This window comes from Wolffia australiana, chromosome 10 (genome assembly GCF_029677425.1).
Source record: "Wolffia australiana isolate 7733 chromosome 10, ASM2967742v1".
In the NCBI taxonomy this organism is placed as follows: domain Eukaryota; kingdom Viridiplantae; phylum Streptophyta; class Magnoliopsida; order Alismatales; family Araceae; genus Wolffia; species Wolffia australiana.
The window spans coordinates 7,528,592-7,545,000 of NC_135844.1; the positions used below are offsets into that span (position 1 = coordinate 7,528,592).

A 16,409-nucleotide genomic window follows, 5' to 3' on the forward strand; every position below is an offset into this window, starting at 1 on the left:
ACTAAACAGATAGAGACATATTTCCATTTTGTCTAGGAACAAGTTATGGTCAGGAATAGTGAGATTCTGTCCCAAGCGAAGAACAGTTGGCTGATGCATTGACAAAGCTACTCGGCAAATTCGCGTTGGTATGATTTGAATCAAGCTTAGTGTCTTGGAGACATTGTTGTGCTTGCCGGGGGTGTTAACGAGTAAGAAACTAAGATCCTTGTCAGCATCCAAGCTAGCAATACGAAGAAGGATAATGACTAATAGGATTTAATTTTAAGATTAGAGAGTAAGAATTGAAAATGTACCACTTATACTTGTTATGAGATTAATGGCCAAGATTCAACATAAGCTTAAACATAGACGGTGAGGATTCAACCTAAAGGAAATAATCCGTCCGTAGAATTTCATCTAGATATAGCCATTATAACTGATTATAACGGCTAGGAGTAATACAGAGAAAAATTACTAATATTGAATCTACTATGGGAGAGGGTGTGCATGCAAGAGGTCATCAGTGGGAATCTTGGTCTGTGGTGAGGAGGGTTTACATCCTCAAGTCCTGTGATACTCTTTTAATCTCAACTTGCTCATGCCCATCCCAGATAGAGGGGTTTTGCCTCCCTCTTTGTAAGTGAACAAGCAATCTACATAGAAATCACTGACAAGCAGTGGCATCCAAGTTGGGGAAGACTGCAAAAACAATGGACAAGGGCGGAACAGCAACAGGAGTACCCAGAGCGGAGATAAGGGGATCAAAGTTGGGGACATCTCCCTTCTCAGTGATCTCAAACCTACGCCCATTAAGTAGCACATTCTTACTCCTGAAATCCCCATCACTGCTAAGATGATACTCTTCCCTGCCAGTTTTGGCTGCCGAGATCTTTCCCACCCATGACACTGCTCTCTTTAAGCCCCTCACCACCGCGTTGTCTCTCTGGATGCCGTTTCTCTCTGCCACGGCTACTTTTAGGTCATTTCTCACGGTGACGATGGCCTTGTCTTGCCTGTGTAGGTTGATGAAGAGCAGCGTTATCCCCGCCTTCGTTAAAAATGTAGAAGCCGAGGGTGAGACAACGTTTAAGCAAGAATGAGAAAGTTTGTGACGTAAAGAAAGAGAAAGAAAAAGAGAGCGTGTCACGAAGAGGGAGAGAGAGAGAGAGAGAGCGAGAGAGAGAGAGAGAGAGAGAGAGAGAGAGAGAGAGAGAGAGAGAGAGAGAGAGAGAGAGAGAGAGAGAGAGAGAGAGAGAGAGAGAGAGAGAGAGAGAGAGCGAGAGAGAGAGAGAGAGAGAGAGAGAGAGCGAGAGAGAGAGAGAGAGAGCGAGAGAGAGAGAGACAGCGAGAGAGAGAGAGAGAGAGAGCGAGAGAGAGACAGCGAGAGAGAGAGAGAGCCGGAGAGATGGAAAGAGAGAGCGAGAGAGAGCGAGAGCGAGAGCGAGAGAGAGAGAGAGAGAGCGAGAGATAGAGATAGAGATAGAGATAGAGATAGAGAGGGAGAGAGCGAGAGAGGGATAGAGCGAGAGAGCGAGAGAGATATAGAGAGAGAGCGAGAGAAAGAGAAACAGAGAGCGAGAGAGATAGAAAGAGAGAGCGAGAGCGAGAGAGGGAGAAAGAAAGAGAGAGAGAGAGGGAGAGCGAGAGAGAGAGAGAGAGAGCGAGAGAGATAGAAAAAGAGAGACAGAGAGCGAGCGAGAAAGAAAGAGAGAGCGAGAGAGAGGGAGAGCGAGAGAGATAGAGAGAGAGGGAGAGCGAGAGAGAGAGAGAGAGAGGGAGAGCGAGAGAGATAGAGAGATAGAGAGAGAGAGAGCGAGAGAGATAGAGAGAGAGAGAGAGAGAGAGAGCGAGAGAGAGAGAGAGAGAGAGGGAGAGAGAGAGAGAGAGAGAGAGAGAGAGAGAGAGAGAGAGAGAGAGAGAGAGAGAGAGAGAGAGAGAGAGAGAGAGAGAGAGAGAGAGAGAGAGAGAGAGAGAGAGAGAGAGAGAGAAGTACTTTGTGCTGCGCGCAGTGAGCGTAGACTCGAAGGGACGGTGGCCCAGCAAAAGAATAATCAAGGACTTTGCTCCCCATGAGCCGGTGCCAGAGAAGAGCGCTGCGCCAGGAAGATAGAAGAGGGAAAATTAATGCCTTTTCGACGATCATCAGGGACCTGATAAGGTACTATACATCTCATACAAGAGAAGGCCAGGGAAGGAACAGTCGGATGAGATCCTAACTAAGGAGACTATGGTCAACAGGGGTCAAAGTGAGGGTCAACCAAGTCAACTTCTTTAAAGAGATAGAAGCGTGTCATGTGGATTGTCAAATGATGACATCGTAATAAAAGGAGGATATATTAGCCCACTAGTGAATAAGGGAGGGAAGAAGAAGTATATAAGGAGGTGGGGTCCTTTTGTATCATCATCGTTATCATATTATATATCACTTATGTTATCCGCATCATTCGGTTCTACAGAACGATGAGGATTTGCCATTACGGGTAACTTAGTCCTAATCGTCATCAACTCAAATATTATAAGGCAACAGCTCTCATATCTTATGATGTTGTCTTGCAGGACATGGACATCATTATTGGCATCATTATCCAAATAATGATGAAATAATTTGCAGGATAAAGGATGTTAATGACGATATAATTGATTAGAGATGTTAATTTGCAAATCCTAACCTGTAATAATCTGGGTTTGGCTTGAAGCTCCTCAAGTCGAGGAGGCCATAGTTGCCTCCCATCAGAGACTGTCGGCAGTAGGTCTTCGTGTTGGATTTGGCAGCCTGCGCCATCTCATCTAGATACCTGTTGTGTGTTCCCATATTAGAAAACATTCGGAGATTTTTTAAAGAAAGTATGAAGTTTTTAATTATAATGATGATGATTATAAAGATGAAGAACGAAGAACTTTCGTAGAGTTAAAGAAGATAATAACAATGTCGTAATAAATATTAATCATATTAGGGGTAAATGTTATAAGTGGACGACGATGATGATTAAAGATAACAAGAAAAAGAAGATGATGATAATTGAAGATGAAAAAAAGAAACAAAATAAGCCATACAATTTATCATAAAAAATAATATGAGTCTGTCAAAATAAAAATGAAAGAAACGATTAGGTTACTAACATCAGAGAAAAAGAAACAAAGAAGGAAAAGAAGAAAACGATGATGATTCAGGATGAAAACAGAAGCAAATGAAGAAGGTAGAGTAAACTCGAAGTCGAAGAGGAGGAGGAGGAGGAGGAGGAGGAGGAAGAAGAAGAAGAAGAAGAAGAAGAAGCCAGAAAGAAGAAGAAGAAGAAGAAGAAGAAGAAGAAGAAGAAGAAGAAGAAGAAGCCAGAAAGATGAAGAGAAGAGGATTCTTGCCACAAGATATTGATGAATGTGTCAGAGGAGGGGGAGGAGGAGGAAGAAGAAGAAGAAGAAGAAGAAGAAGAAGAAGAAGAAGAAGCAGAAGAAGCAGAAGAAGAAGAAGAAGAAGAGAGGAGGATTCTTGCCACAAGCTGTTGATGAATGTGTCTGAGATGTGACGCCCGCCGCTGGTGTGGGAGCCGCCAGCCTCGCTGACCCATGTTGAGGCCCAAGCCCCGTGTTTGAGTATTGTTTGCTTGAGGTCTCTGAATGTGTTGCCGGAATAGTCTAGATGCCGATTGTTCAAGATATTATCCACCAGCTTTGGATTGTCTCCTGCCTCGCCAAAACAACCATAATCCGTTATAAGTACGCCTTTTTATTCACATGGTATCCCTTTAGTTAAGACATACCGACGGAGACATGAAAAGGAGAGAAAGAAAGAGAGAGAGAGAGTGTGCGTGAAAGAGAAAATAGAGAGTGGGTGTGAAGAATGGAAAGTGAGAGAGGAGAAGAGAGAAAGAAAGGGTGAGATAGAGAGGCAGAAGAAGAGAGAGTGAGACAGAGAGACAGAGAATGAGAGAGAGAGTGTGACACAGAGAGACAGAAGAAGAGAGACAGTGTGACACAGAGACAGAAGAAGTGAGAGAGAGTGACCCAGAGAGACAGAGGAGGAGCGAGAGTGAGAGAGAGAGATAGAGAAGACGAGAAAGAAAGAAAGTAACACAGAGAGGCAGAAAAGGAGAGAGGCTGATGGTGACACAGAGACACAGAAAAGGAGAGAGATAGAGAACTAGAGACAGAGAGTGACACAGAGAAAGAGGAGAGATAGAGTGACAAACAAAGAAAGAGGAAAGATAGAGAGTGTGACATTTTGAGAAAGAGAGATAGAGAGAGTGACACATAGAAAACATAGGAGACAGAGTGACAGAGAGAAACATAAAGACAGAGAAGAAGAGAGAGAGTGACACACAGAGACAGAGAAAGAGGGATGGAGAGAGAGTGACACACAGAGACAGGAGGGATTGAGGGAGAGTGACACAGAGACATAGAAGGAGAGGGAGAGAGTGACACAGAGAGACAGAGGAGAGAAAAAGAGACAGAGAAATAGAGACAGAGAGTTACGCATACAGACAGAGATGAGGAGAGAGAGAGTGTGAGTGAGAGAGAGACAGAGAACTAGAGACAGAGAGTGACACAGAGACAGAGATGAGGAGAGAGAGAGTGTGAGTGAGAGAGAGACAGAGAACTAGAGACAGAGAGTGACACAGAGACAGAGATGAGGAGAGAGAGAGAGAAAGAGAGAGAGACTGTGAGAGAGAGAGTGAGAGAGAGTAATACAGAGAGACAGAGAAGGAGATATTTATAGTGACACACATAGATAGCTAAGGAGAGAGAGAAAGATTGATATGGAGAGACAGAAGGGGAGAGAGAAAACAGGGAACATGGAGAGATAGAGGAGGAGAGAGAAATAGATTATGGGAGTAGAAGAGAGAAGGAGAGAAGAGGAGTGAGATAGAGAAAGAACTGGAAGAAGATAGATAAAGAGAGAGACGAGGAAAGAGTGGAGAGAGGGAGAGAAAGGATGAGAAAGAAAGAGTGTGGTAGAGAGAGAAAGGGTAAGATATCAAGGACAGGGAGAGAAGGAATGACAGCGAGAGTGAGAGACGGAGAGAGAAAAAAAAAGACAGTAATAGAGAATGGGAGAGAGAGTAATAGAGAATGGGAGAGAGAGAGAATAATAGTCTAATAGAGAATGGGAGAGAGAGATAGAGTAATAGAGAATGGGAGAGAGAGAGAGAGAGAGAGAGAGAGAGAGAGAGAGAGAGAGAGAGAGCAAGCTTGCCTGGACCCAGACTGTAGAGATGGTGGGACACGACATCCGCAACATATGGACCCGACAACTGGAGGAAACTGGTATACCATTCCTTGTCGAAGAATCCACCCGGAGCGACCAGCAGAGGCCGCGAAAGAGGAAACACGTAAAGCCGATCCACAACGCGTCTCAATTCCTTCATGTCCTCCGCGTACTGCCATGCGTCCACTCGAGCGCCAATTCCACGGCCGCTCAACTCGTTTCCTATTTAGATAATAATAAAACGAATAAGATGAGAGGATTTCTAGTTTAAGAGACAGAGAGACGCTTTCCTATCGAGGGATGCAGGAAAAAACCTAATTCCCAGGAATCAACGGGGTATCCTTTTGAAATCGTGTATTTTATGAGTTCCCGGGCGTTGCTGGAGTTCCATGGTCCTCCCCATTTGTTGCCGCTGATGAAACTCCTTCCGCTCAACGCGTTAAGGCCGAACGTCACGACGGCTCTGAAAGAAACAATATAGATTTAGAAATAGATAGATTTATAAATATATAGATAGACAGACAGAGAGATATTTAAATAGATAGACAGAAGATAGATATAGGGATAGATAGATAGATAGATAGATCGATAGATAGATAGATAGATAGATAGATAGATAGATAGATAGATAGATAGATAGATAGATAGATAGATAGATAGATAGATAGATAGATAGATAGATAGATAGATAGATAGACAGATAGATAGATAGATAGATAGATAGATAGACAGATAGATAGATAGATAGACAGATAGATAGATAGATAGATATCAGGAGAGGAGAGGAGAGGAGAGGGCGAACGAGATGAAGCCCTTCGAATCCTTTTTTCTGCTGCTCAAATCGGAAATCTAAGAGCAGGAATAGATTCAGAAGGCCCAAATCTGTAGAAAGCGACTCAAAAATCGTCCAAATCCGTGGAGAAACGGTAGGGTTACAATTTTTTCTTTGGATCAAACGTTTAGTCCCGCGGACGCGCGAAAGGCGGGATTTTCAAGTGACAGGGCTTCAAGAATAATACAAGCGGTAACCCTATTGAAGAAGAATTTGGCAATGATTTCAAGATCTTCTGCATACATTGCTTGGAGGAGACAGAAGACCCACAGGTATTGATCTAAACTCTATCCTATTTTATTTTCTTTGTTGATTGCATCTGATGGGAGAAATATTAGAACACGAATCTATCATTGCTACCAATGAGGTACTATTGGATGATGAAAATAGTCAAGAAAACCCCAATGATCAAGTATCAGATAGTATACAACCAGTATTTGATCAAGCAGAAATATTGGCAACTCAAAAATCCAAGCCAGGAAGATCTATGGTTTTTTTATCGCCTATGATTCAGAAAAGATCTTGTTCAAAACAACATCACCAACAGTGCCAAGAACGCATAGACTACTTATGGCTTAACATGAATTTTCAGAAAATTCATTGGCCACAAAACACCAATTTAAAGATACCAAAGATGAGTGGAAAAATTGCCCATATAGAGGAATTATATCTGAATTCTCTGATTGAGCCAAGAGCAGACCTTCTTTCCCAACTTTTTGGTAATTATGAAGCCAATCAAAGAAGATCATGGGTAAATGATTATAGGATATCCATTAGCAGACCAGATGTTGCTAGGATACTGGGAATAGACTGGAGAAAAGAAAAGAAGATGAAACAGACAGAACTAGTTGACATGTATACGAGTGAAGAACTTGTTGAATGTGCATCATTTTTGTTGCAATGGATTGAAGAGATGAGCAGTAAATTCAATATGACAGAAATGCATGAAATCGAAACGATCATCAATAAATTAAAAGGACAACAGGTCCTTGATATTGAATGGTCACTTGTACTATGGCACTTTATGGAAAAAGAGCTACAAATGGTCATTCAAACAGGGCATTGTTTTTTCGCTCCTTTATGGCACAAATTGATAGAATACCAAAAGCCTCAAATTTTTGACAAAAGTAAGAGAGATATGCCATTGGCGATTTTAGAAATGAGTGAGACATTGACCAGAGAAAATGACCCTAAAGGAGATCAAAATGCAGTTATAGACGATGATCAAGAGGTGGATGAATGTAGCCCTGAAAATCCTTCAACTAGTGAAAGCGGGCAAGTAATAAAAAACACAAATGCAGAAAGAGGGAGAATAGAAAATTCTGTCATTGAAAGACAACCCGCAGAGGAGCTGGATAGTCAACCTCACCATTCCCCACAAATAAGAGACTCTTGTGCAGTGACGACATTGAATTACAAAGACATTCTTATGGGCAATAAAATGAAGGACGATCAGTTGACAGAGGAAGCAACAAATGTTCAGAAAAGAGAAGGAAAAAACTGGCACATCCCGAAATTCATATCTACTCTACCACAACGATCATATACATTGGATAATGGTTTGAAAAGAATTGACTTCTCAGATGAAGAAATACAACTCCTAGCCACTCCATTTGAACAAACTATTATTGGTAAGTTTACGTATGGTAAACCTGATGTAACATGGATTTATGAAACGATGAAAAAACAAAAATTTTTCGCATATGAGTTTACAGTGACGGGATGGGATGATAGACATGTGATATTGCGATTCGAGAATAGTGAAGATTTTACACGAGCATGGAGCCGTAGTATTTGGCGACTTGAAGATATTTGGATGAGAACTTTTAAATGGACCCCTGAATATTCTATTACAAATGAGACCACAAAAGCACCGGTTTGGATTGGTTTTCCTGGCCTACCTCATCAGTTTCAAAATCCCTCGTATTTTAAACAAATTTCATCTATGCTTGGAACATTTATTACCACAGATAAAGAAGTCAAGCAATTCACAAGACCAGGATATGCTAGAGCATGTATAGAAGTGGATTTATCGGTACCAATTCCAGAAGTAATACTCATTGGAAATGGAACCAAAGGAATACTAAGACAAAGGATTGTAGTAGAAAGATCACCGATGTTTTGTAATTATTGCTACAAAGTGGGACACCATGAATCTGAATGCAGAAAACAGCTATACTCGGTTAAGAAAACACATACGCAGGCATGGCATACTTTTAGGAAGACAGCAATAAAGAAAAATGCACCAAAGGAATCCCGCATATTGAAGTCGATCCTCTACAAAATGGGAAATTAAGATGGGCAGAAATGAGCCGAGACTTCAATGCCACCCATACTAAAACTTGTGACACCATAGAACAAGAAGATGAACATACTCACATGGTTGCTGGAATATTGACTGATAACATGGCTCAAGAGGAAATTACAAGAATACAAATCAATACTCCCAATCAGAAACAAAGAAAAGGAGAAGCTAAAAATCAACTTGTGGTGGGTAATCAAAAAACCCAACAGGATGGTAGTAAAGAATGTATCATTAGAAAGGATGATCAAGCCAAAAGTATCATGATTAATCACGGCGACCACAACGAAAAGAATTGTTATAACTTTCAGATAGCCTTCTCCTCCTCCGAAGAAGAAATTGATAGTCCGAAATCTGAGAGAAGTTGGAACAAAGTGATTTCTAAAAAGAAGAAGATACAACCTAATAAGGAGAAGATAGCAATCCAACTACATGATCAAATAGGAAGAAATGAGCATCAGTTTCTCCCTGAAGGGAAATAATGATAAACACAATTTTTTGGAATTGTAGAGGTTTGAGAAATTCAAGCAAATATACAAGACTAAAACAATTAGTTATTGGTCCAAGTCAAGTCAGATTTGTAGGGATAATTGAACCGAAGATGGATAAAGAAAAAATCAATGTTTATCAAAAGAAAATAGGACTCTCAACATGTTGGGCGCAACAAACTGGGCACATCTGGTTATTTTGGGATTCAACACTAGACATCTCTGTTATAGATGACCATCCTCAAAGCACAACAGTAAGGTACAAAAAAGACACGGACATTGTATATATCACAGTTCTCTACGCATCCTTCATCCCAGAGATAAGAAAAAATCTATGGACACATCTTTTTGATAAATTTAGAAATATTACCAATACTTGGATAGTAGGAGGAGACTTCAACATGGTAAGGAGAGAAAGTGAAAAAATAGGGACACATACACCAAGTCTTCAACTTATGGATACTTTCAACAATCAAATTAACTCTCTACATTTGATTGAACCAACACATTTTGGAAATTCGTATTCATGGTGTAATGGTAGGAAAGGAAGGGCCAGAACATATGAGAGGTTGGACAGAGTCCTTATCAATTACAAAGGGACAGATATAGAGGGACTTGAAATACGCTATCTACCACGGGAAACCTCAGATCATAGTTTGATCTTATGTACAAAAAATGACCAACCGTTGACAATAAGGAAACCCCCATTTAGATTCCAATCTATGTGGGAAACACATAAGGATTTTTATCCATTCATACAAGAGAAATGGTCACTATACTCAGGACTTTTTAAACATCTTCCCCCCATGGTTAAAATAGGAAAGATTTTGAAACAAATGAAACAGGAACTAAATACATGGAATAAAGAAGTGTTTGGTCATATAACCAATCATATTCAAGAGCTACAAGTAAAGATTGCAAAGACAGAGGAGGAACTTCAGATGGAATGGAATCAGGAAAAGGAACACCTTCTAACAAGGCTGCAAAACCAACTCGAAGAAAGACTCCATCAAGAAGAATTATTCTTAAAGCAAAAGGCCAGAATTCAGTGGTCCGCAGAAGGAGACAGAAACACAAAATATTTCCATACACTTTTAAAATGTCGACATTCACATGATCCTTATTCATTCATAAAGAGAAAGTGTTTAGCAGAGGGCAAAAGTATAATAGATGAAGCTGTTCAGTACTACAAAAATGTTTACAACCATTCAGACCCATAGTAATGATGATTTCTTAAGCATTCTACCACCACTAATCTCAGAAAAAGAGAATGATACTCTCACTGAATGTCCCAATGCATCTGAGATAGAAAGCACAGTGAAAAACATGAAGCCAGACAGTGCACCAGGGCCTGATGGATTCACAGCAAGATTCTTCCAAAGTTGCTGGCATATTATAAAAAAGGACGTCATTGAAGCTATCCAATCCTTCTTTCACACTTCTTCAATACCAATATCTTGGAAAAGCACTTTTATTTCTCTAATTCCTAAAGTACAAGTACCAGAAAACTTTTCACAGATGAGACCAATCAGCCTTTGTAACACCATATATAAGATCATCACTAAGATACTGGCAAAAAGACTCTCTATTGTTCTTCCCAAAGTCATATCCAAAGAACAGAATGGGTTTGTACCTAATCGATCAATACATGACAATATAGCACTTGTTCAAGAAGCTTCTCAATCAATAAATAACAAATGCCGAGGGCATAATCTCATCCTCAAATTAGATATGGAAAAAGCTTATGATAGAGTTGATTGGGTATATTTGGAAAAAGTTTTATCACAATATGGATTTAGTAGAAAATGGATATGGATGATTCAGGCATGCATTAGCGATATCCCATTTTCAGTCATTGTAGATGGGAATTCCTCACCATTCTTCCAAAGGGTCTAAGACAAGGATCCACTCTCAGCAAGCCTATTCATACTAGCGCAAGATGTATTAAGCAGACACATATCGAGCATCATCTCAACAGGGCAAGTGAAACATTATCATATCAAAAGGGGATGTCCTTTAATTACTCATAGCTTATTTGCAGATGATACAATTATTTTCTTAAACAGTGGCATCAACTCTATTCGTAAAATGATGAAGCTTATTCAAACATTTGAGGAGGTGTCAGGACAGAAAATCAATAAGGATAAGAGTTCCTTCTATACAAAAGCAAACACTGGACGAGCTAAAATCTCTAAGTTGGAAGAATTGACTGGTTACAAAAATGGAAGCTTTCCTTTCAAGTACTTAGGATGCTCAATTTTCACAGGTAGATCCAAAGCATCTTACTTTGAGCATTTGACTACAAAAATTACAAAGAGGATAGAGGGATGGAAAGGAAAACTTTTGTCTGTAGGAGGTAGATTGACTCTTTTGAATAGTGTGCTAAATAGTTTTCCAATCCACACTATCAGTATATGATCCACCAAAATCTATATTGAAGTCTATCAAGAAGCATCTCGCTACATTTTTTTGGGCTGGAAACCTTCAGAATCATAAAAGATCATGGATAAGTTGGTCAATGGTATGTAGGCCATATGCAGAAAGGGGACTAGGCATTCGAAAGGTAGAAGATATACTCCAAGCACTAAAAATGAAAAGGGTATGAAATCTTTTAAATAACTCCTCTTTATGGAGTCAATTAATAATTGCCAAATATGGTCACATAGAGGACTGGGCAGAGGACTCAACTTTACCGCATTGTATTAAATCATTGCATAGTGTATGGTTACAAATGATGCCTATCATTCAATGGGAGGTTGGAAAAGGAAACATCGATGCTTGGAAAACCAATTGGACAGGATTGGGAAGACTTTGTGACATAGGAAATATCTCTCGTGAAATATGCAATTCCTCTGTTGCTGAATTTTTGGGACAAAATTGGGAAGAACTATTGAAAAGAGCTAGATTTCCAGAAGCTTATATTCACGCAATTAAGTAGAAAAAAGTCAGTCTCTCAGACCGTGATGATAAACCAATCTGGACTATAGAAAATTCAGGAAAGTTTTCCACAAAATCAGCTTGGGCATTTTGCAGGGATAGTAATGCAAAATCATTGTTATTCTCAACTATTTGGAATAAAGTCTTACCCACAAAAATCAGTATCTTCATGTGGAAGCTTCTCCATAATAAACTTCCTCTTGACAAAAACTTCCAGAATGTAGGAATCAGTTTAGCCTCAAAATGTGTATGTTGCAATAATTGGCCTCAAATAGAAGACAGATTACATCTTTTCTTCAATAGCCAAAGTGCCAATAATACATGGGACTGGTTTTTAAATCAATGGGAGTTGCCAGAAAAAAGTATAAAGACATTTGGTGGTTGGTTTCAATTCTTTTGTAAAAAATCCATCAGGAATCAAAGCCCAAATATTGAAAAGAAACTCTTTCTTTACAATATTGTGGGAAATTTGGAAGGAACGAAATAATGGAAAATGGAAAGGTCAGGTTTTGAATGAGGCTTTCAGATATAGGCTTCTAAATACAATCAAGTACATGGATAGACAAGTCCAACCAAAGAAAATCACGTGTATTCAAGAATTAAAAAGTAGGAAAAACTGGGGCTCACCGAGGACCAAAGATTTATATACATTCTGTTAAAATAGGCACATGGCAGAAACCTCCAACGGGTATTCTCAAGCTTAACATTGATGGAGCTTCTAAAGGCAATCCTGGAGAAAGTGCAGGAGGAGGAGTAATCAGAGATGAAAGAGGTTTCGTGGTAGCTGCATTTTCAAAAGACTACAAAGTGCAAACGAGCATGGTAGCAGAAATCAGAGCGCTTTTGGATGGACTAAGACTATGTAGAAGTCTAAGAATAAGGAATATAATTGTTGAAACAGACTCACAGTCACTGGTTGAAATGGTACAAAAGCAGCATTGTGCCATTTGGAAAGAACAAAAAAGATGGAATAAAATTTTAAAACTGCTTGAAGGGATACGACAATCAAACACATATATAGGGAAGGGAATTCAGTTGCAGATGCGCTGGCTAACCATGGCATTAGGCTAGGTAGGAAAATATTTTTTTCATCTATGCAGGAATTACCACTTTCATGCAAGGGGGCTATCAGGACAGAGCAGATGGGATTACCATATCTTCGGCAAACTAAAAAGATCGAGAAACCTTTGTTAAGAAGTTCAATCAAATTTAAGACATGAAACTTGGCATCAAAATTCCAAGGTACGCACTTTTATGGACCAAGTACATTCATAGATTTCTATGCGCTGCTTTATCTTAACACTAATGTTTAGATATTTAGACTCAAAATTATTATGGATGGCAAAACTTTTTAGTAACATCGGAATGCAATGAAAAGAAAATAATGTGCTTGAAATCAGAGAGGAAAAAAGATTTTCTAACCTTTTTGGACATGGAAGCTACTTCCACCTTTGGTTTATTAGGACCGAGGATTTTTTGATGCATCTTCTCAAGAAGTTACTAGCTAAGTACTCAATGATGCAACCCACCTATCCGGAAGTGACCAGGAGAACCAATACCAAAGTCGGGGGGGAGAGAGGAGCCAACAACGAGGTCTCACCATAAGCATTCAAGCAATCAACAAAGGCAAACCAAATGACTTGGAAACAATACTTCACAGTCAAAGTCAATATTGAAAGATATTCAATTGCAATCAAGAAAGGACAGAACAACAAGGAAACAACAACAAATCAAACTCAAAGCCGAACTTGATTTGGAATTATATTCAGCTATGATCAAGAAAGATCAAGACAACAAGCAAACAACAACAAATGGATAAACTTTTCTACAAAAAGCTTGAAAGTTTGCACCAATAAAAAACAGCAGGAATCAGTACAAGTATCAAAAGATGACAATGAGGGAAATGTACAACGGTTTGTGGATTATTTTCAGAAAAGTGTTGAAACCATCGTATGAAGATTCTCGATCTCCCGAGGAATGTGATGCTAATCCCCATCACCACCGGATAGTGTTGGGCCAAATCAAAGAAGAAAGAGCGACACATCTTTAAGGGTAGTGCAGCAACATATCATGGTACCCTAGGAGACCAGTGGAGGTGGTTTGTATTGATCCTGAAGGCATGGAGAAACTATTTTTATCTCAGATTTCAGCACATAAATCATATATTGATGTAAAATAATTATGTTAGCATTTCTTTTAGAAATGATAACATAATTAAATGATACTATAATTTCTTTAAGAAAACCAAACTTTAAAAATGGGATACCTATCTTGCATCTTAAAGATTTTAAATTTTCTTATCTATACTCTTGTTTATGAACTAACCAAAATTTTATTAAAGTTCAAGGTTAGCCTTGAGACATAGCTTGATAATTTCAGAAATAGGTAAGAATTACAGCACCGCAACGTCCCAAGAAGATTTGGTTGAGTCCAAGCATCCGCGGTGATCGAATACACTTTAAATACGAACCATAGGGAACAACCACGACATACGAGAGAAGACAACAGGAAAAGAACGTGACAGCCAACAAATGAACCCAAACATCAACAAAATGAGGAAGGAAAATCTGACAAGGAAAATGATTAGATTACTCTACTTTGGTTTTAGCTGAAGGGAAAAGAAACAGGGGAGATGCTGCCAAATATTTTTTGATTTTCTATCCCATCTCTCTCAGGTGCTTGACATCTGGTCAGCTCCAACAAACTGATGTACAAATTTTTATATTTGATGAAATTTGCTTTAAAAAAAAAAAAGATAGATAGATAGATAGATAGATAGACAGATAGATAGATAGATAGATAGATAGATAGATAGATAGATAGACAGATAGACAGACAGACAGACAGATAGATAGATAGATAGATAGATAGATAGATAGATAGATAGATAGATAGATAGATAGATAGATAGACAGATAGATAGACAGATAGATAGACAGATAGATAGATAGATAGATAGATAGATTTAAAGATAGATGGATAGAAAGATAGATAGATAGAAAGAAAGATAGATAGATAGATAGATAGATAGATAGATTGAAAGATAGATGGATAGATAGATAGATAGATAGCTTGAAAGATAGATGGATGGATAGATAGATAGATAGATAGAAAGATAGATGGATAGATAGAAAGATAGATGGATGGATCGATAGATAGAAAGATAAATGGATATATAGATAAATAGATATATATATATATATATATATATTGATAAATAGATATATATAGATAGATAGATAAATAGATAAAGAGAAATATATATATATATCTATATATTGATAAATAGATATATATAGATAGATAGATAAATAGATAAAGAGAAATATATATATATATATATATCTATATATATATATAGATGGATGAATAGATATAGAGAAAGATATATATATATATATATATTATTATATAGGGAAAGATAGGTAGGCAGGTAGGTAGATAGATAGATGTAGGGAAAGAAAGATAGATAGATAGAAAAATAGATGGATAGATAGAAAGATAAATGGATAAATGGATGGATAGATAGATAGATAGAAAGATATGTAATAGATAGATAAAAAAACAGAGAAACAAATAGATTGATAAATAGACGCAGACCATGATAATATAAAAAATAGATAAAATAAATAGACAGTTAGATAGACAGATAGGTGTAAAATATAGGAAGCTACATAGCAAGGTAAACTGATATATACAAATTCATAAATAGATATTTGGCTAGCTTCATATGATTGAGCAAATAATTTAATTATATATCCCAATCATGCGGCTGGTCAAAACTTAACCGGGACGTAATCAGGCACGCTATTCTCCAATGATCGTCGAACCCTTTCCCAAAATCATTTAATCTAAAACTTATCAACATTCAATAAGATCAAGAATTGCATGGAATTGGTCTCTGACGCTTACCCAGTTTTCTGGAAGAACAGATTGAGCTGGTCCCATCTCGCTCTTGGAAGGCATCCCGCCGAGAACCCGAACAAGCCTCCTTCCTTTTTCTCGAATGGACGGCACTTATAGCCCGGCACCTCGAAATCTACCTGGTCTTGCAAGGATCCGCCAATTCTTATCCTCAGCGGATTGAAAGCTGCAGAAAACCAACAAACTGTGTCATCGAGATCATTAAATTACTCTATAGTATTGTTTCACGTACCTTGCACGGCGTTTAATAGAAGGGGGTTGCTCAAATCCTGAGAATGCACAAGTGAAAAACAAAAGATGAATATTTCGATGAAAGTGATGATGATATTGACGATATTGAAGATGGTGATGACTATTTTGAAGCCCAGGGAGACAGCCAAAACTACACAGAGAAGCCGAAAAGAAGACTGATGATTATGATAATGATGAAAGTGACGATGATGGATTCTGAGAAGAAAAATAAGAAGATTGGGACGATGATGATGGTGATGATGATGAATATGATGATAATGATAAAGACCAGATTGAGGGCAGATGCGAGTCCCCATGGGCAGTGGCCAAAATTGCACTTCTCCGGCGGCCACCAGTCGATCGTAGCGCAGATGAAGTTGTCATAAGTTTCAGCGACCGCGGCTTGCACACGAACTACAACGGTCGCGTATTCCGAGTCAGAGGTGCAAAGCAAGGGTAGTATGAAGAAGATCAACGCCGGTACGAATAGTTTAGAACGAGCCATCTCGA

At 38.7% G+C, this 16,409-nt stretch overlaps 1 protein-coding gene across 2 annotated transcripts in view; it reads right to left on the reverse strand.

Moving 5' to 3' along the window:
• Positions 1 to 556: 556 nt before the first annotated feature.
• Positions 557 to 16,409, reverse strand: part of LOC144708237 (heparanase-like protein 1) — a 16,233-nt gene continuing 380 nt past the window's right edge. The window contains exons 2-11 of one of the 2 annotated variants that reach the window (XM_078581464.1): positions 16,189 to 16,409; positions 15,901 to 15,937; positions 15,657 to 15,834; positions 12,394 to 12,474; positions 5,500 to 5,648; positions 5,174 to 5,407; positions 3,474 to 3,663; positions 2,652 to 2,777; positions 1,976 to 2,075; positions 557 to 1,030 (exon numbers count right to left, since the gene is read on the reverse strand). The exon at positions 16,189 to 16,409 is cut by the window's right edge and continues 14 nt beyond it. In XM_078581464.1, the coding sequence (XP_078437590.1) occupies positions 647 to 1,030; positions 1,976 to 2,075; positions 2,652 to 2,777; positions 3,474 to 3,663; positions 5,174 to 5,407; positions 5,500 to 5,648; positions 12,394 to 12,474; positions 15,657 to 15,834; positions 15,901 to 15,937; positions 16,189 to 16,404 (1,695 nt within the window). In that variant the 5' untranslated portion in view covers positions 16,405 to 16,409 and the 3' untranslated portion in view covers positions 557 to 646. The remainder of the gene's footprint in view (positions 1,031 to 1,975; positions 2,076 to 2,651; positions 2,778 to 3,473; positions 3,664 to 5,173; positions 5,408 to 5,499; positions 5,649 to 12,393; positions 12,475 to 15,656; positions 15,835 to 15,900; positions 15,938 to 16,188) is intronic. The other variant, XM_078581465.1, reaches the window with a different exon arrangement.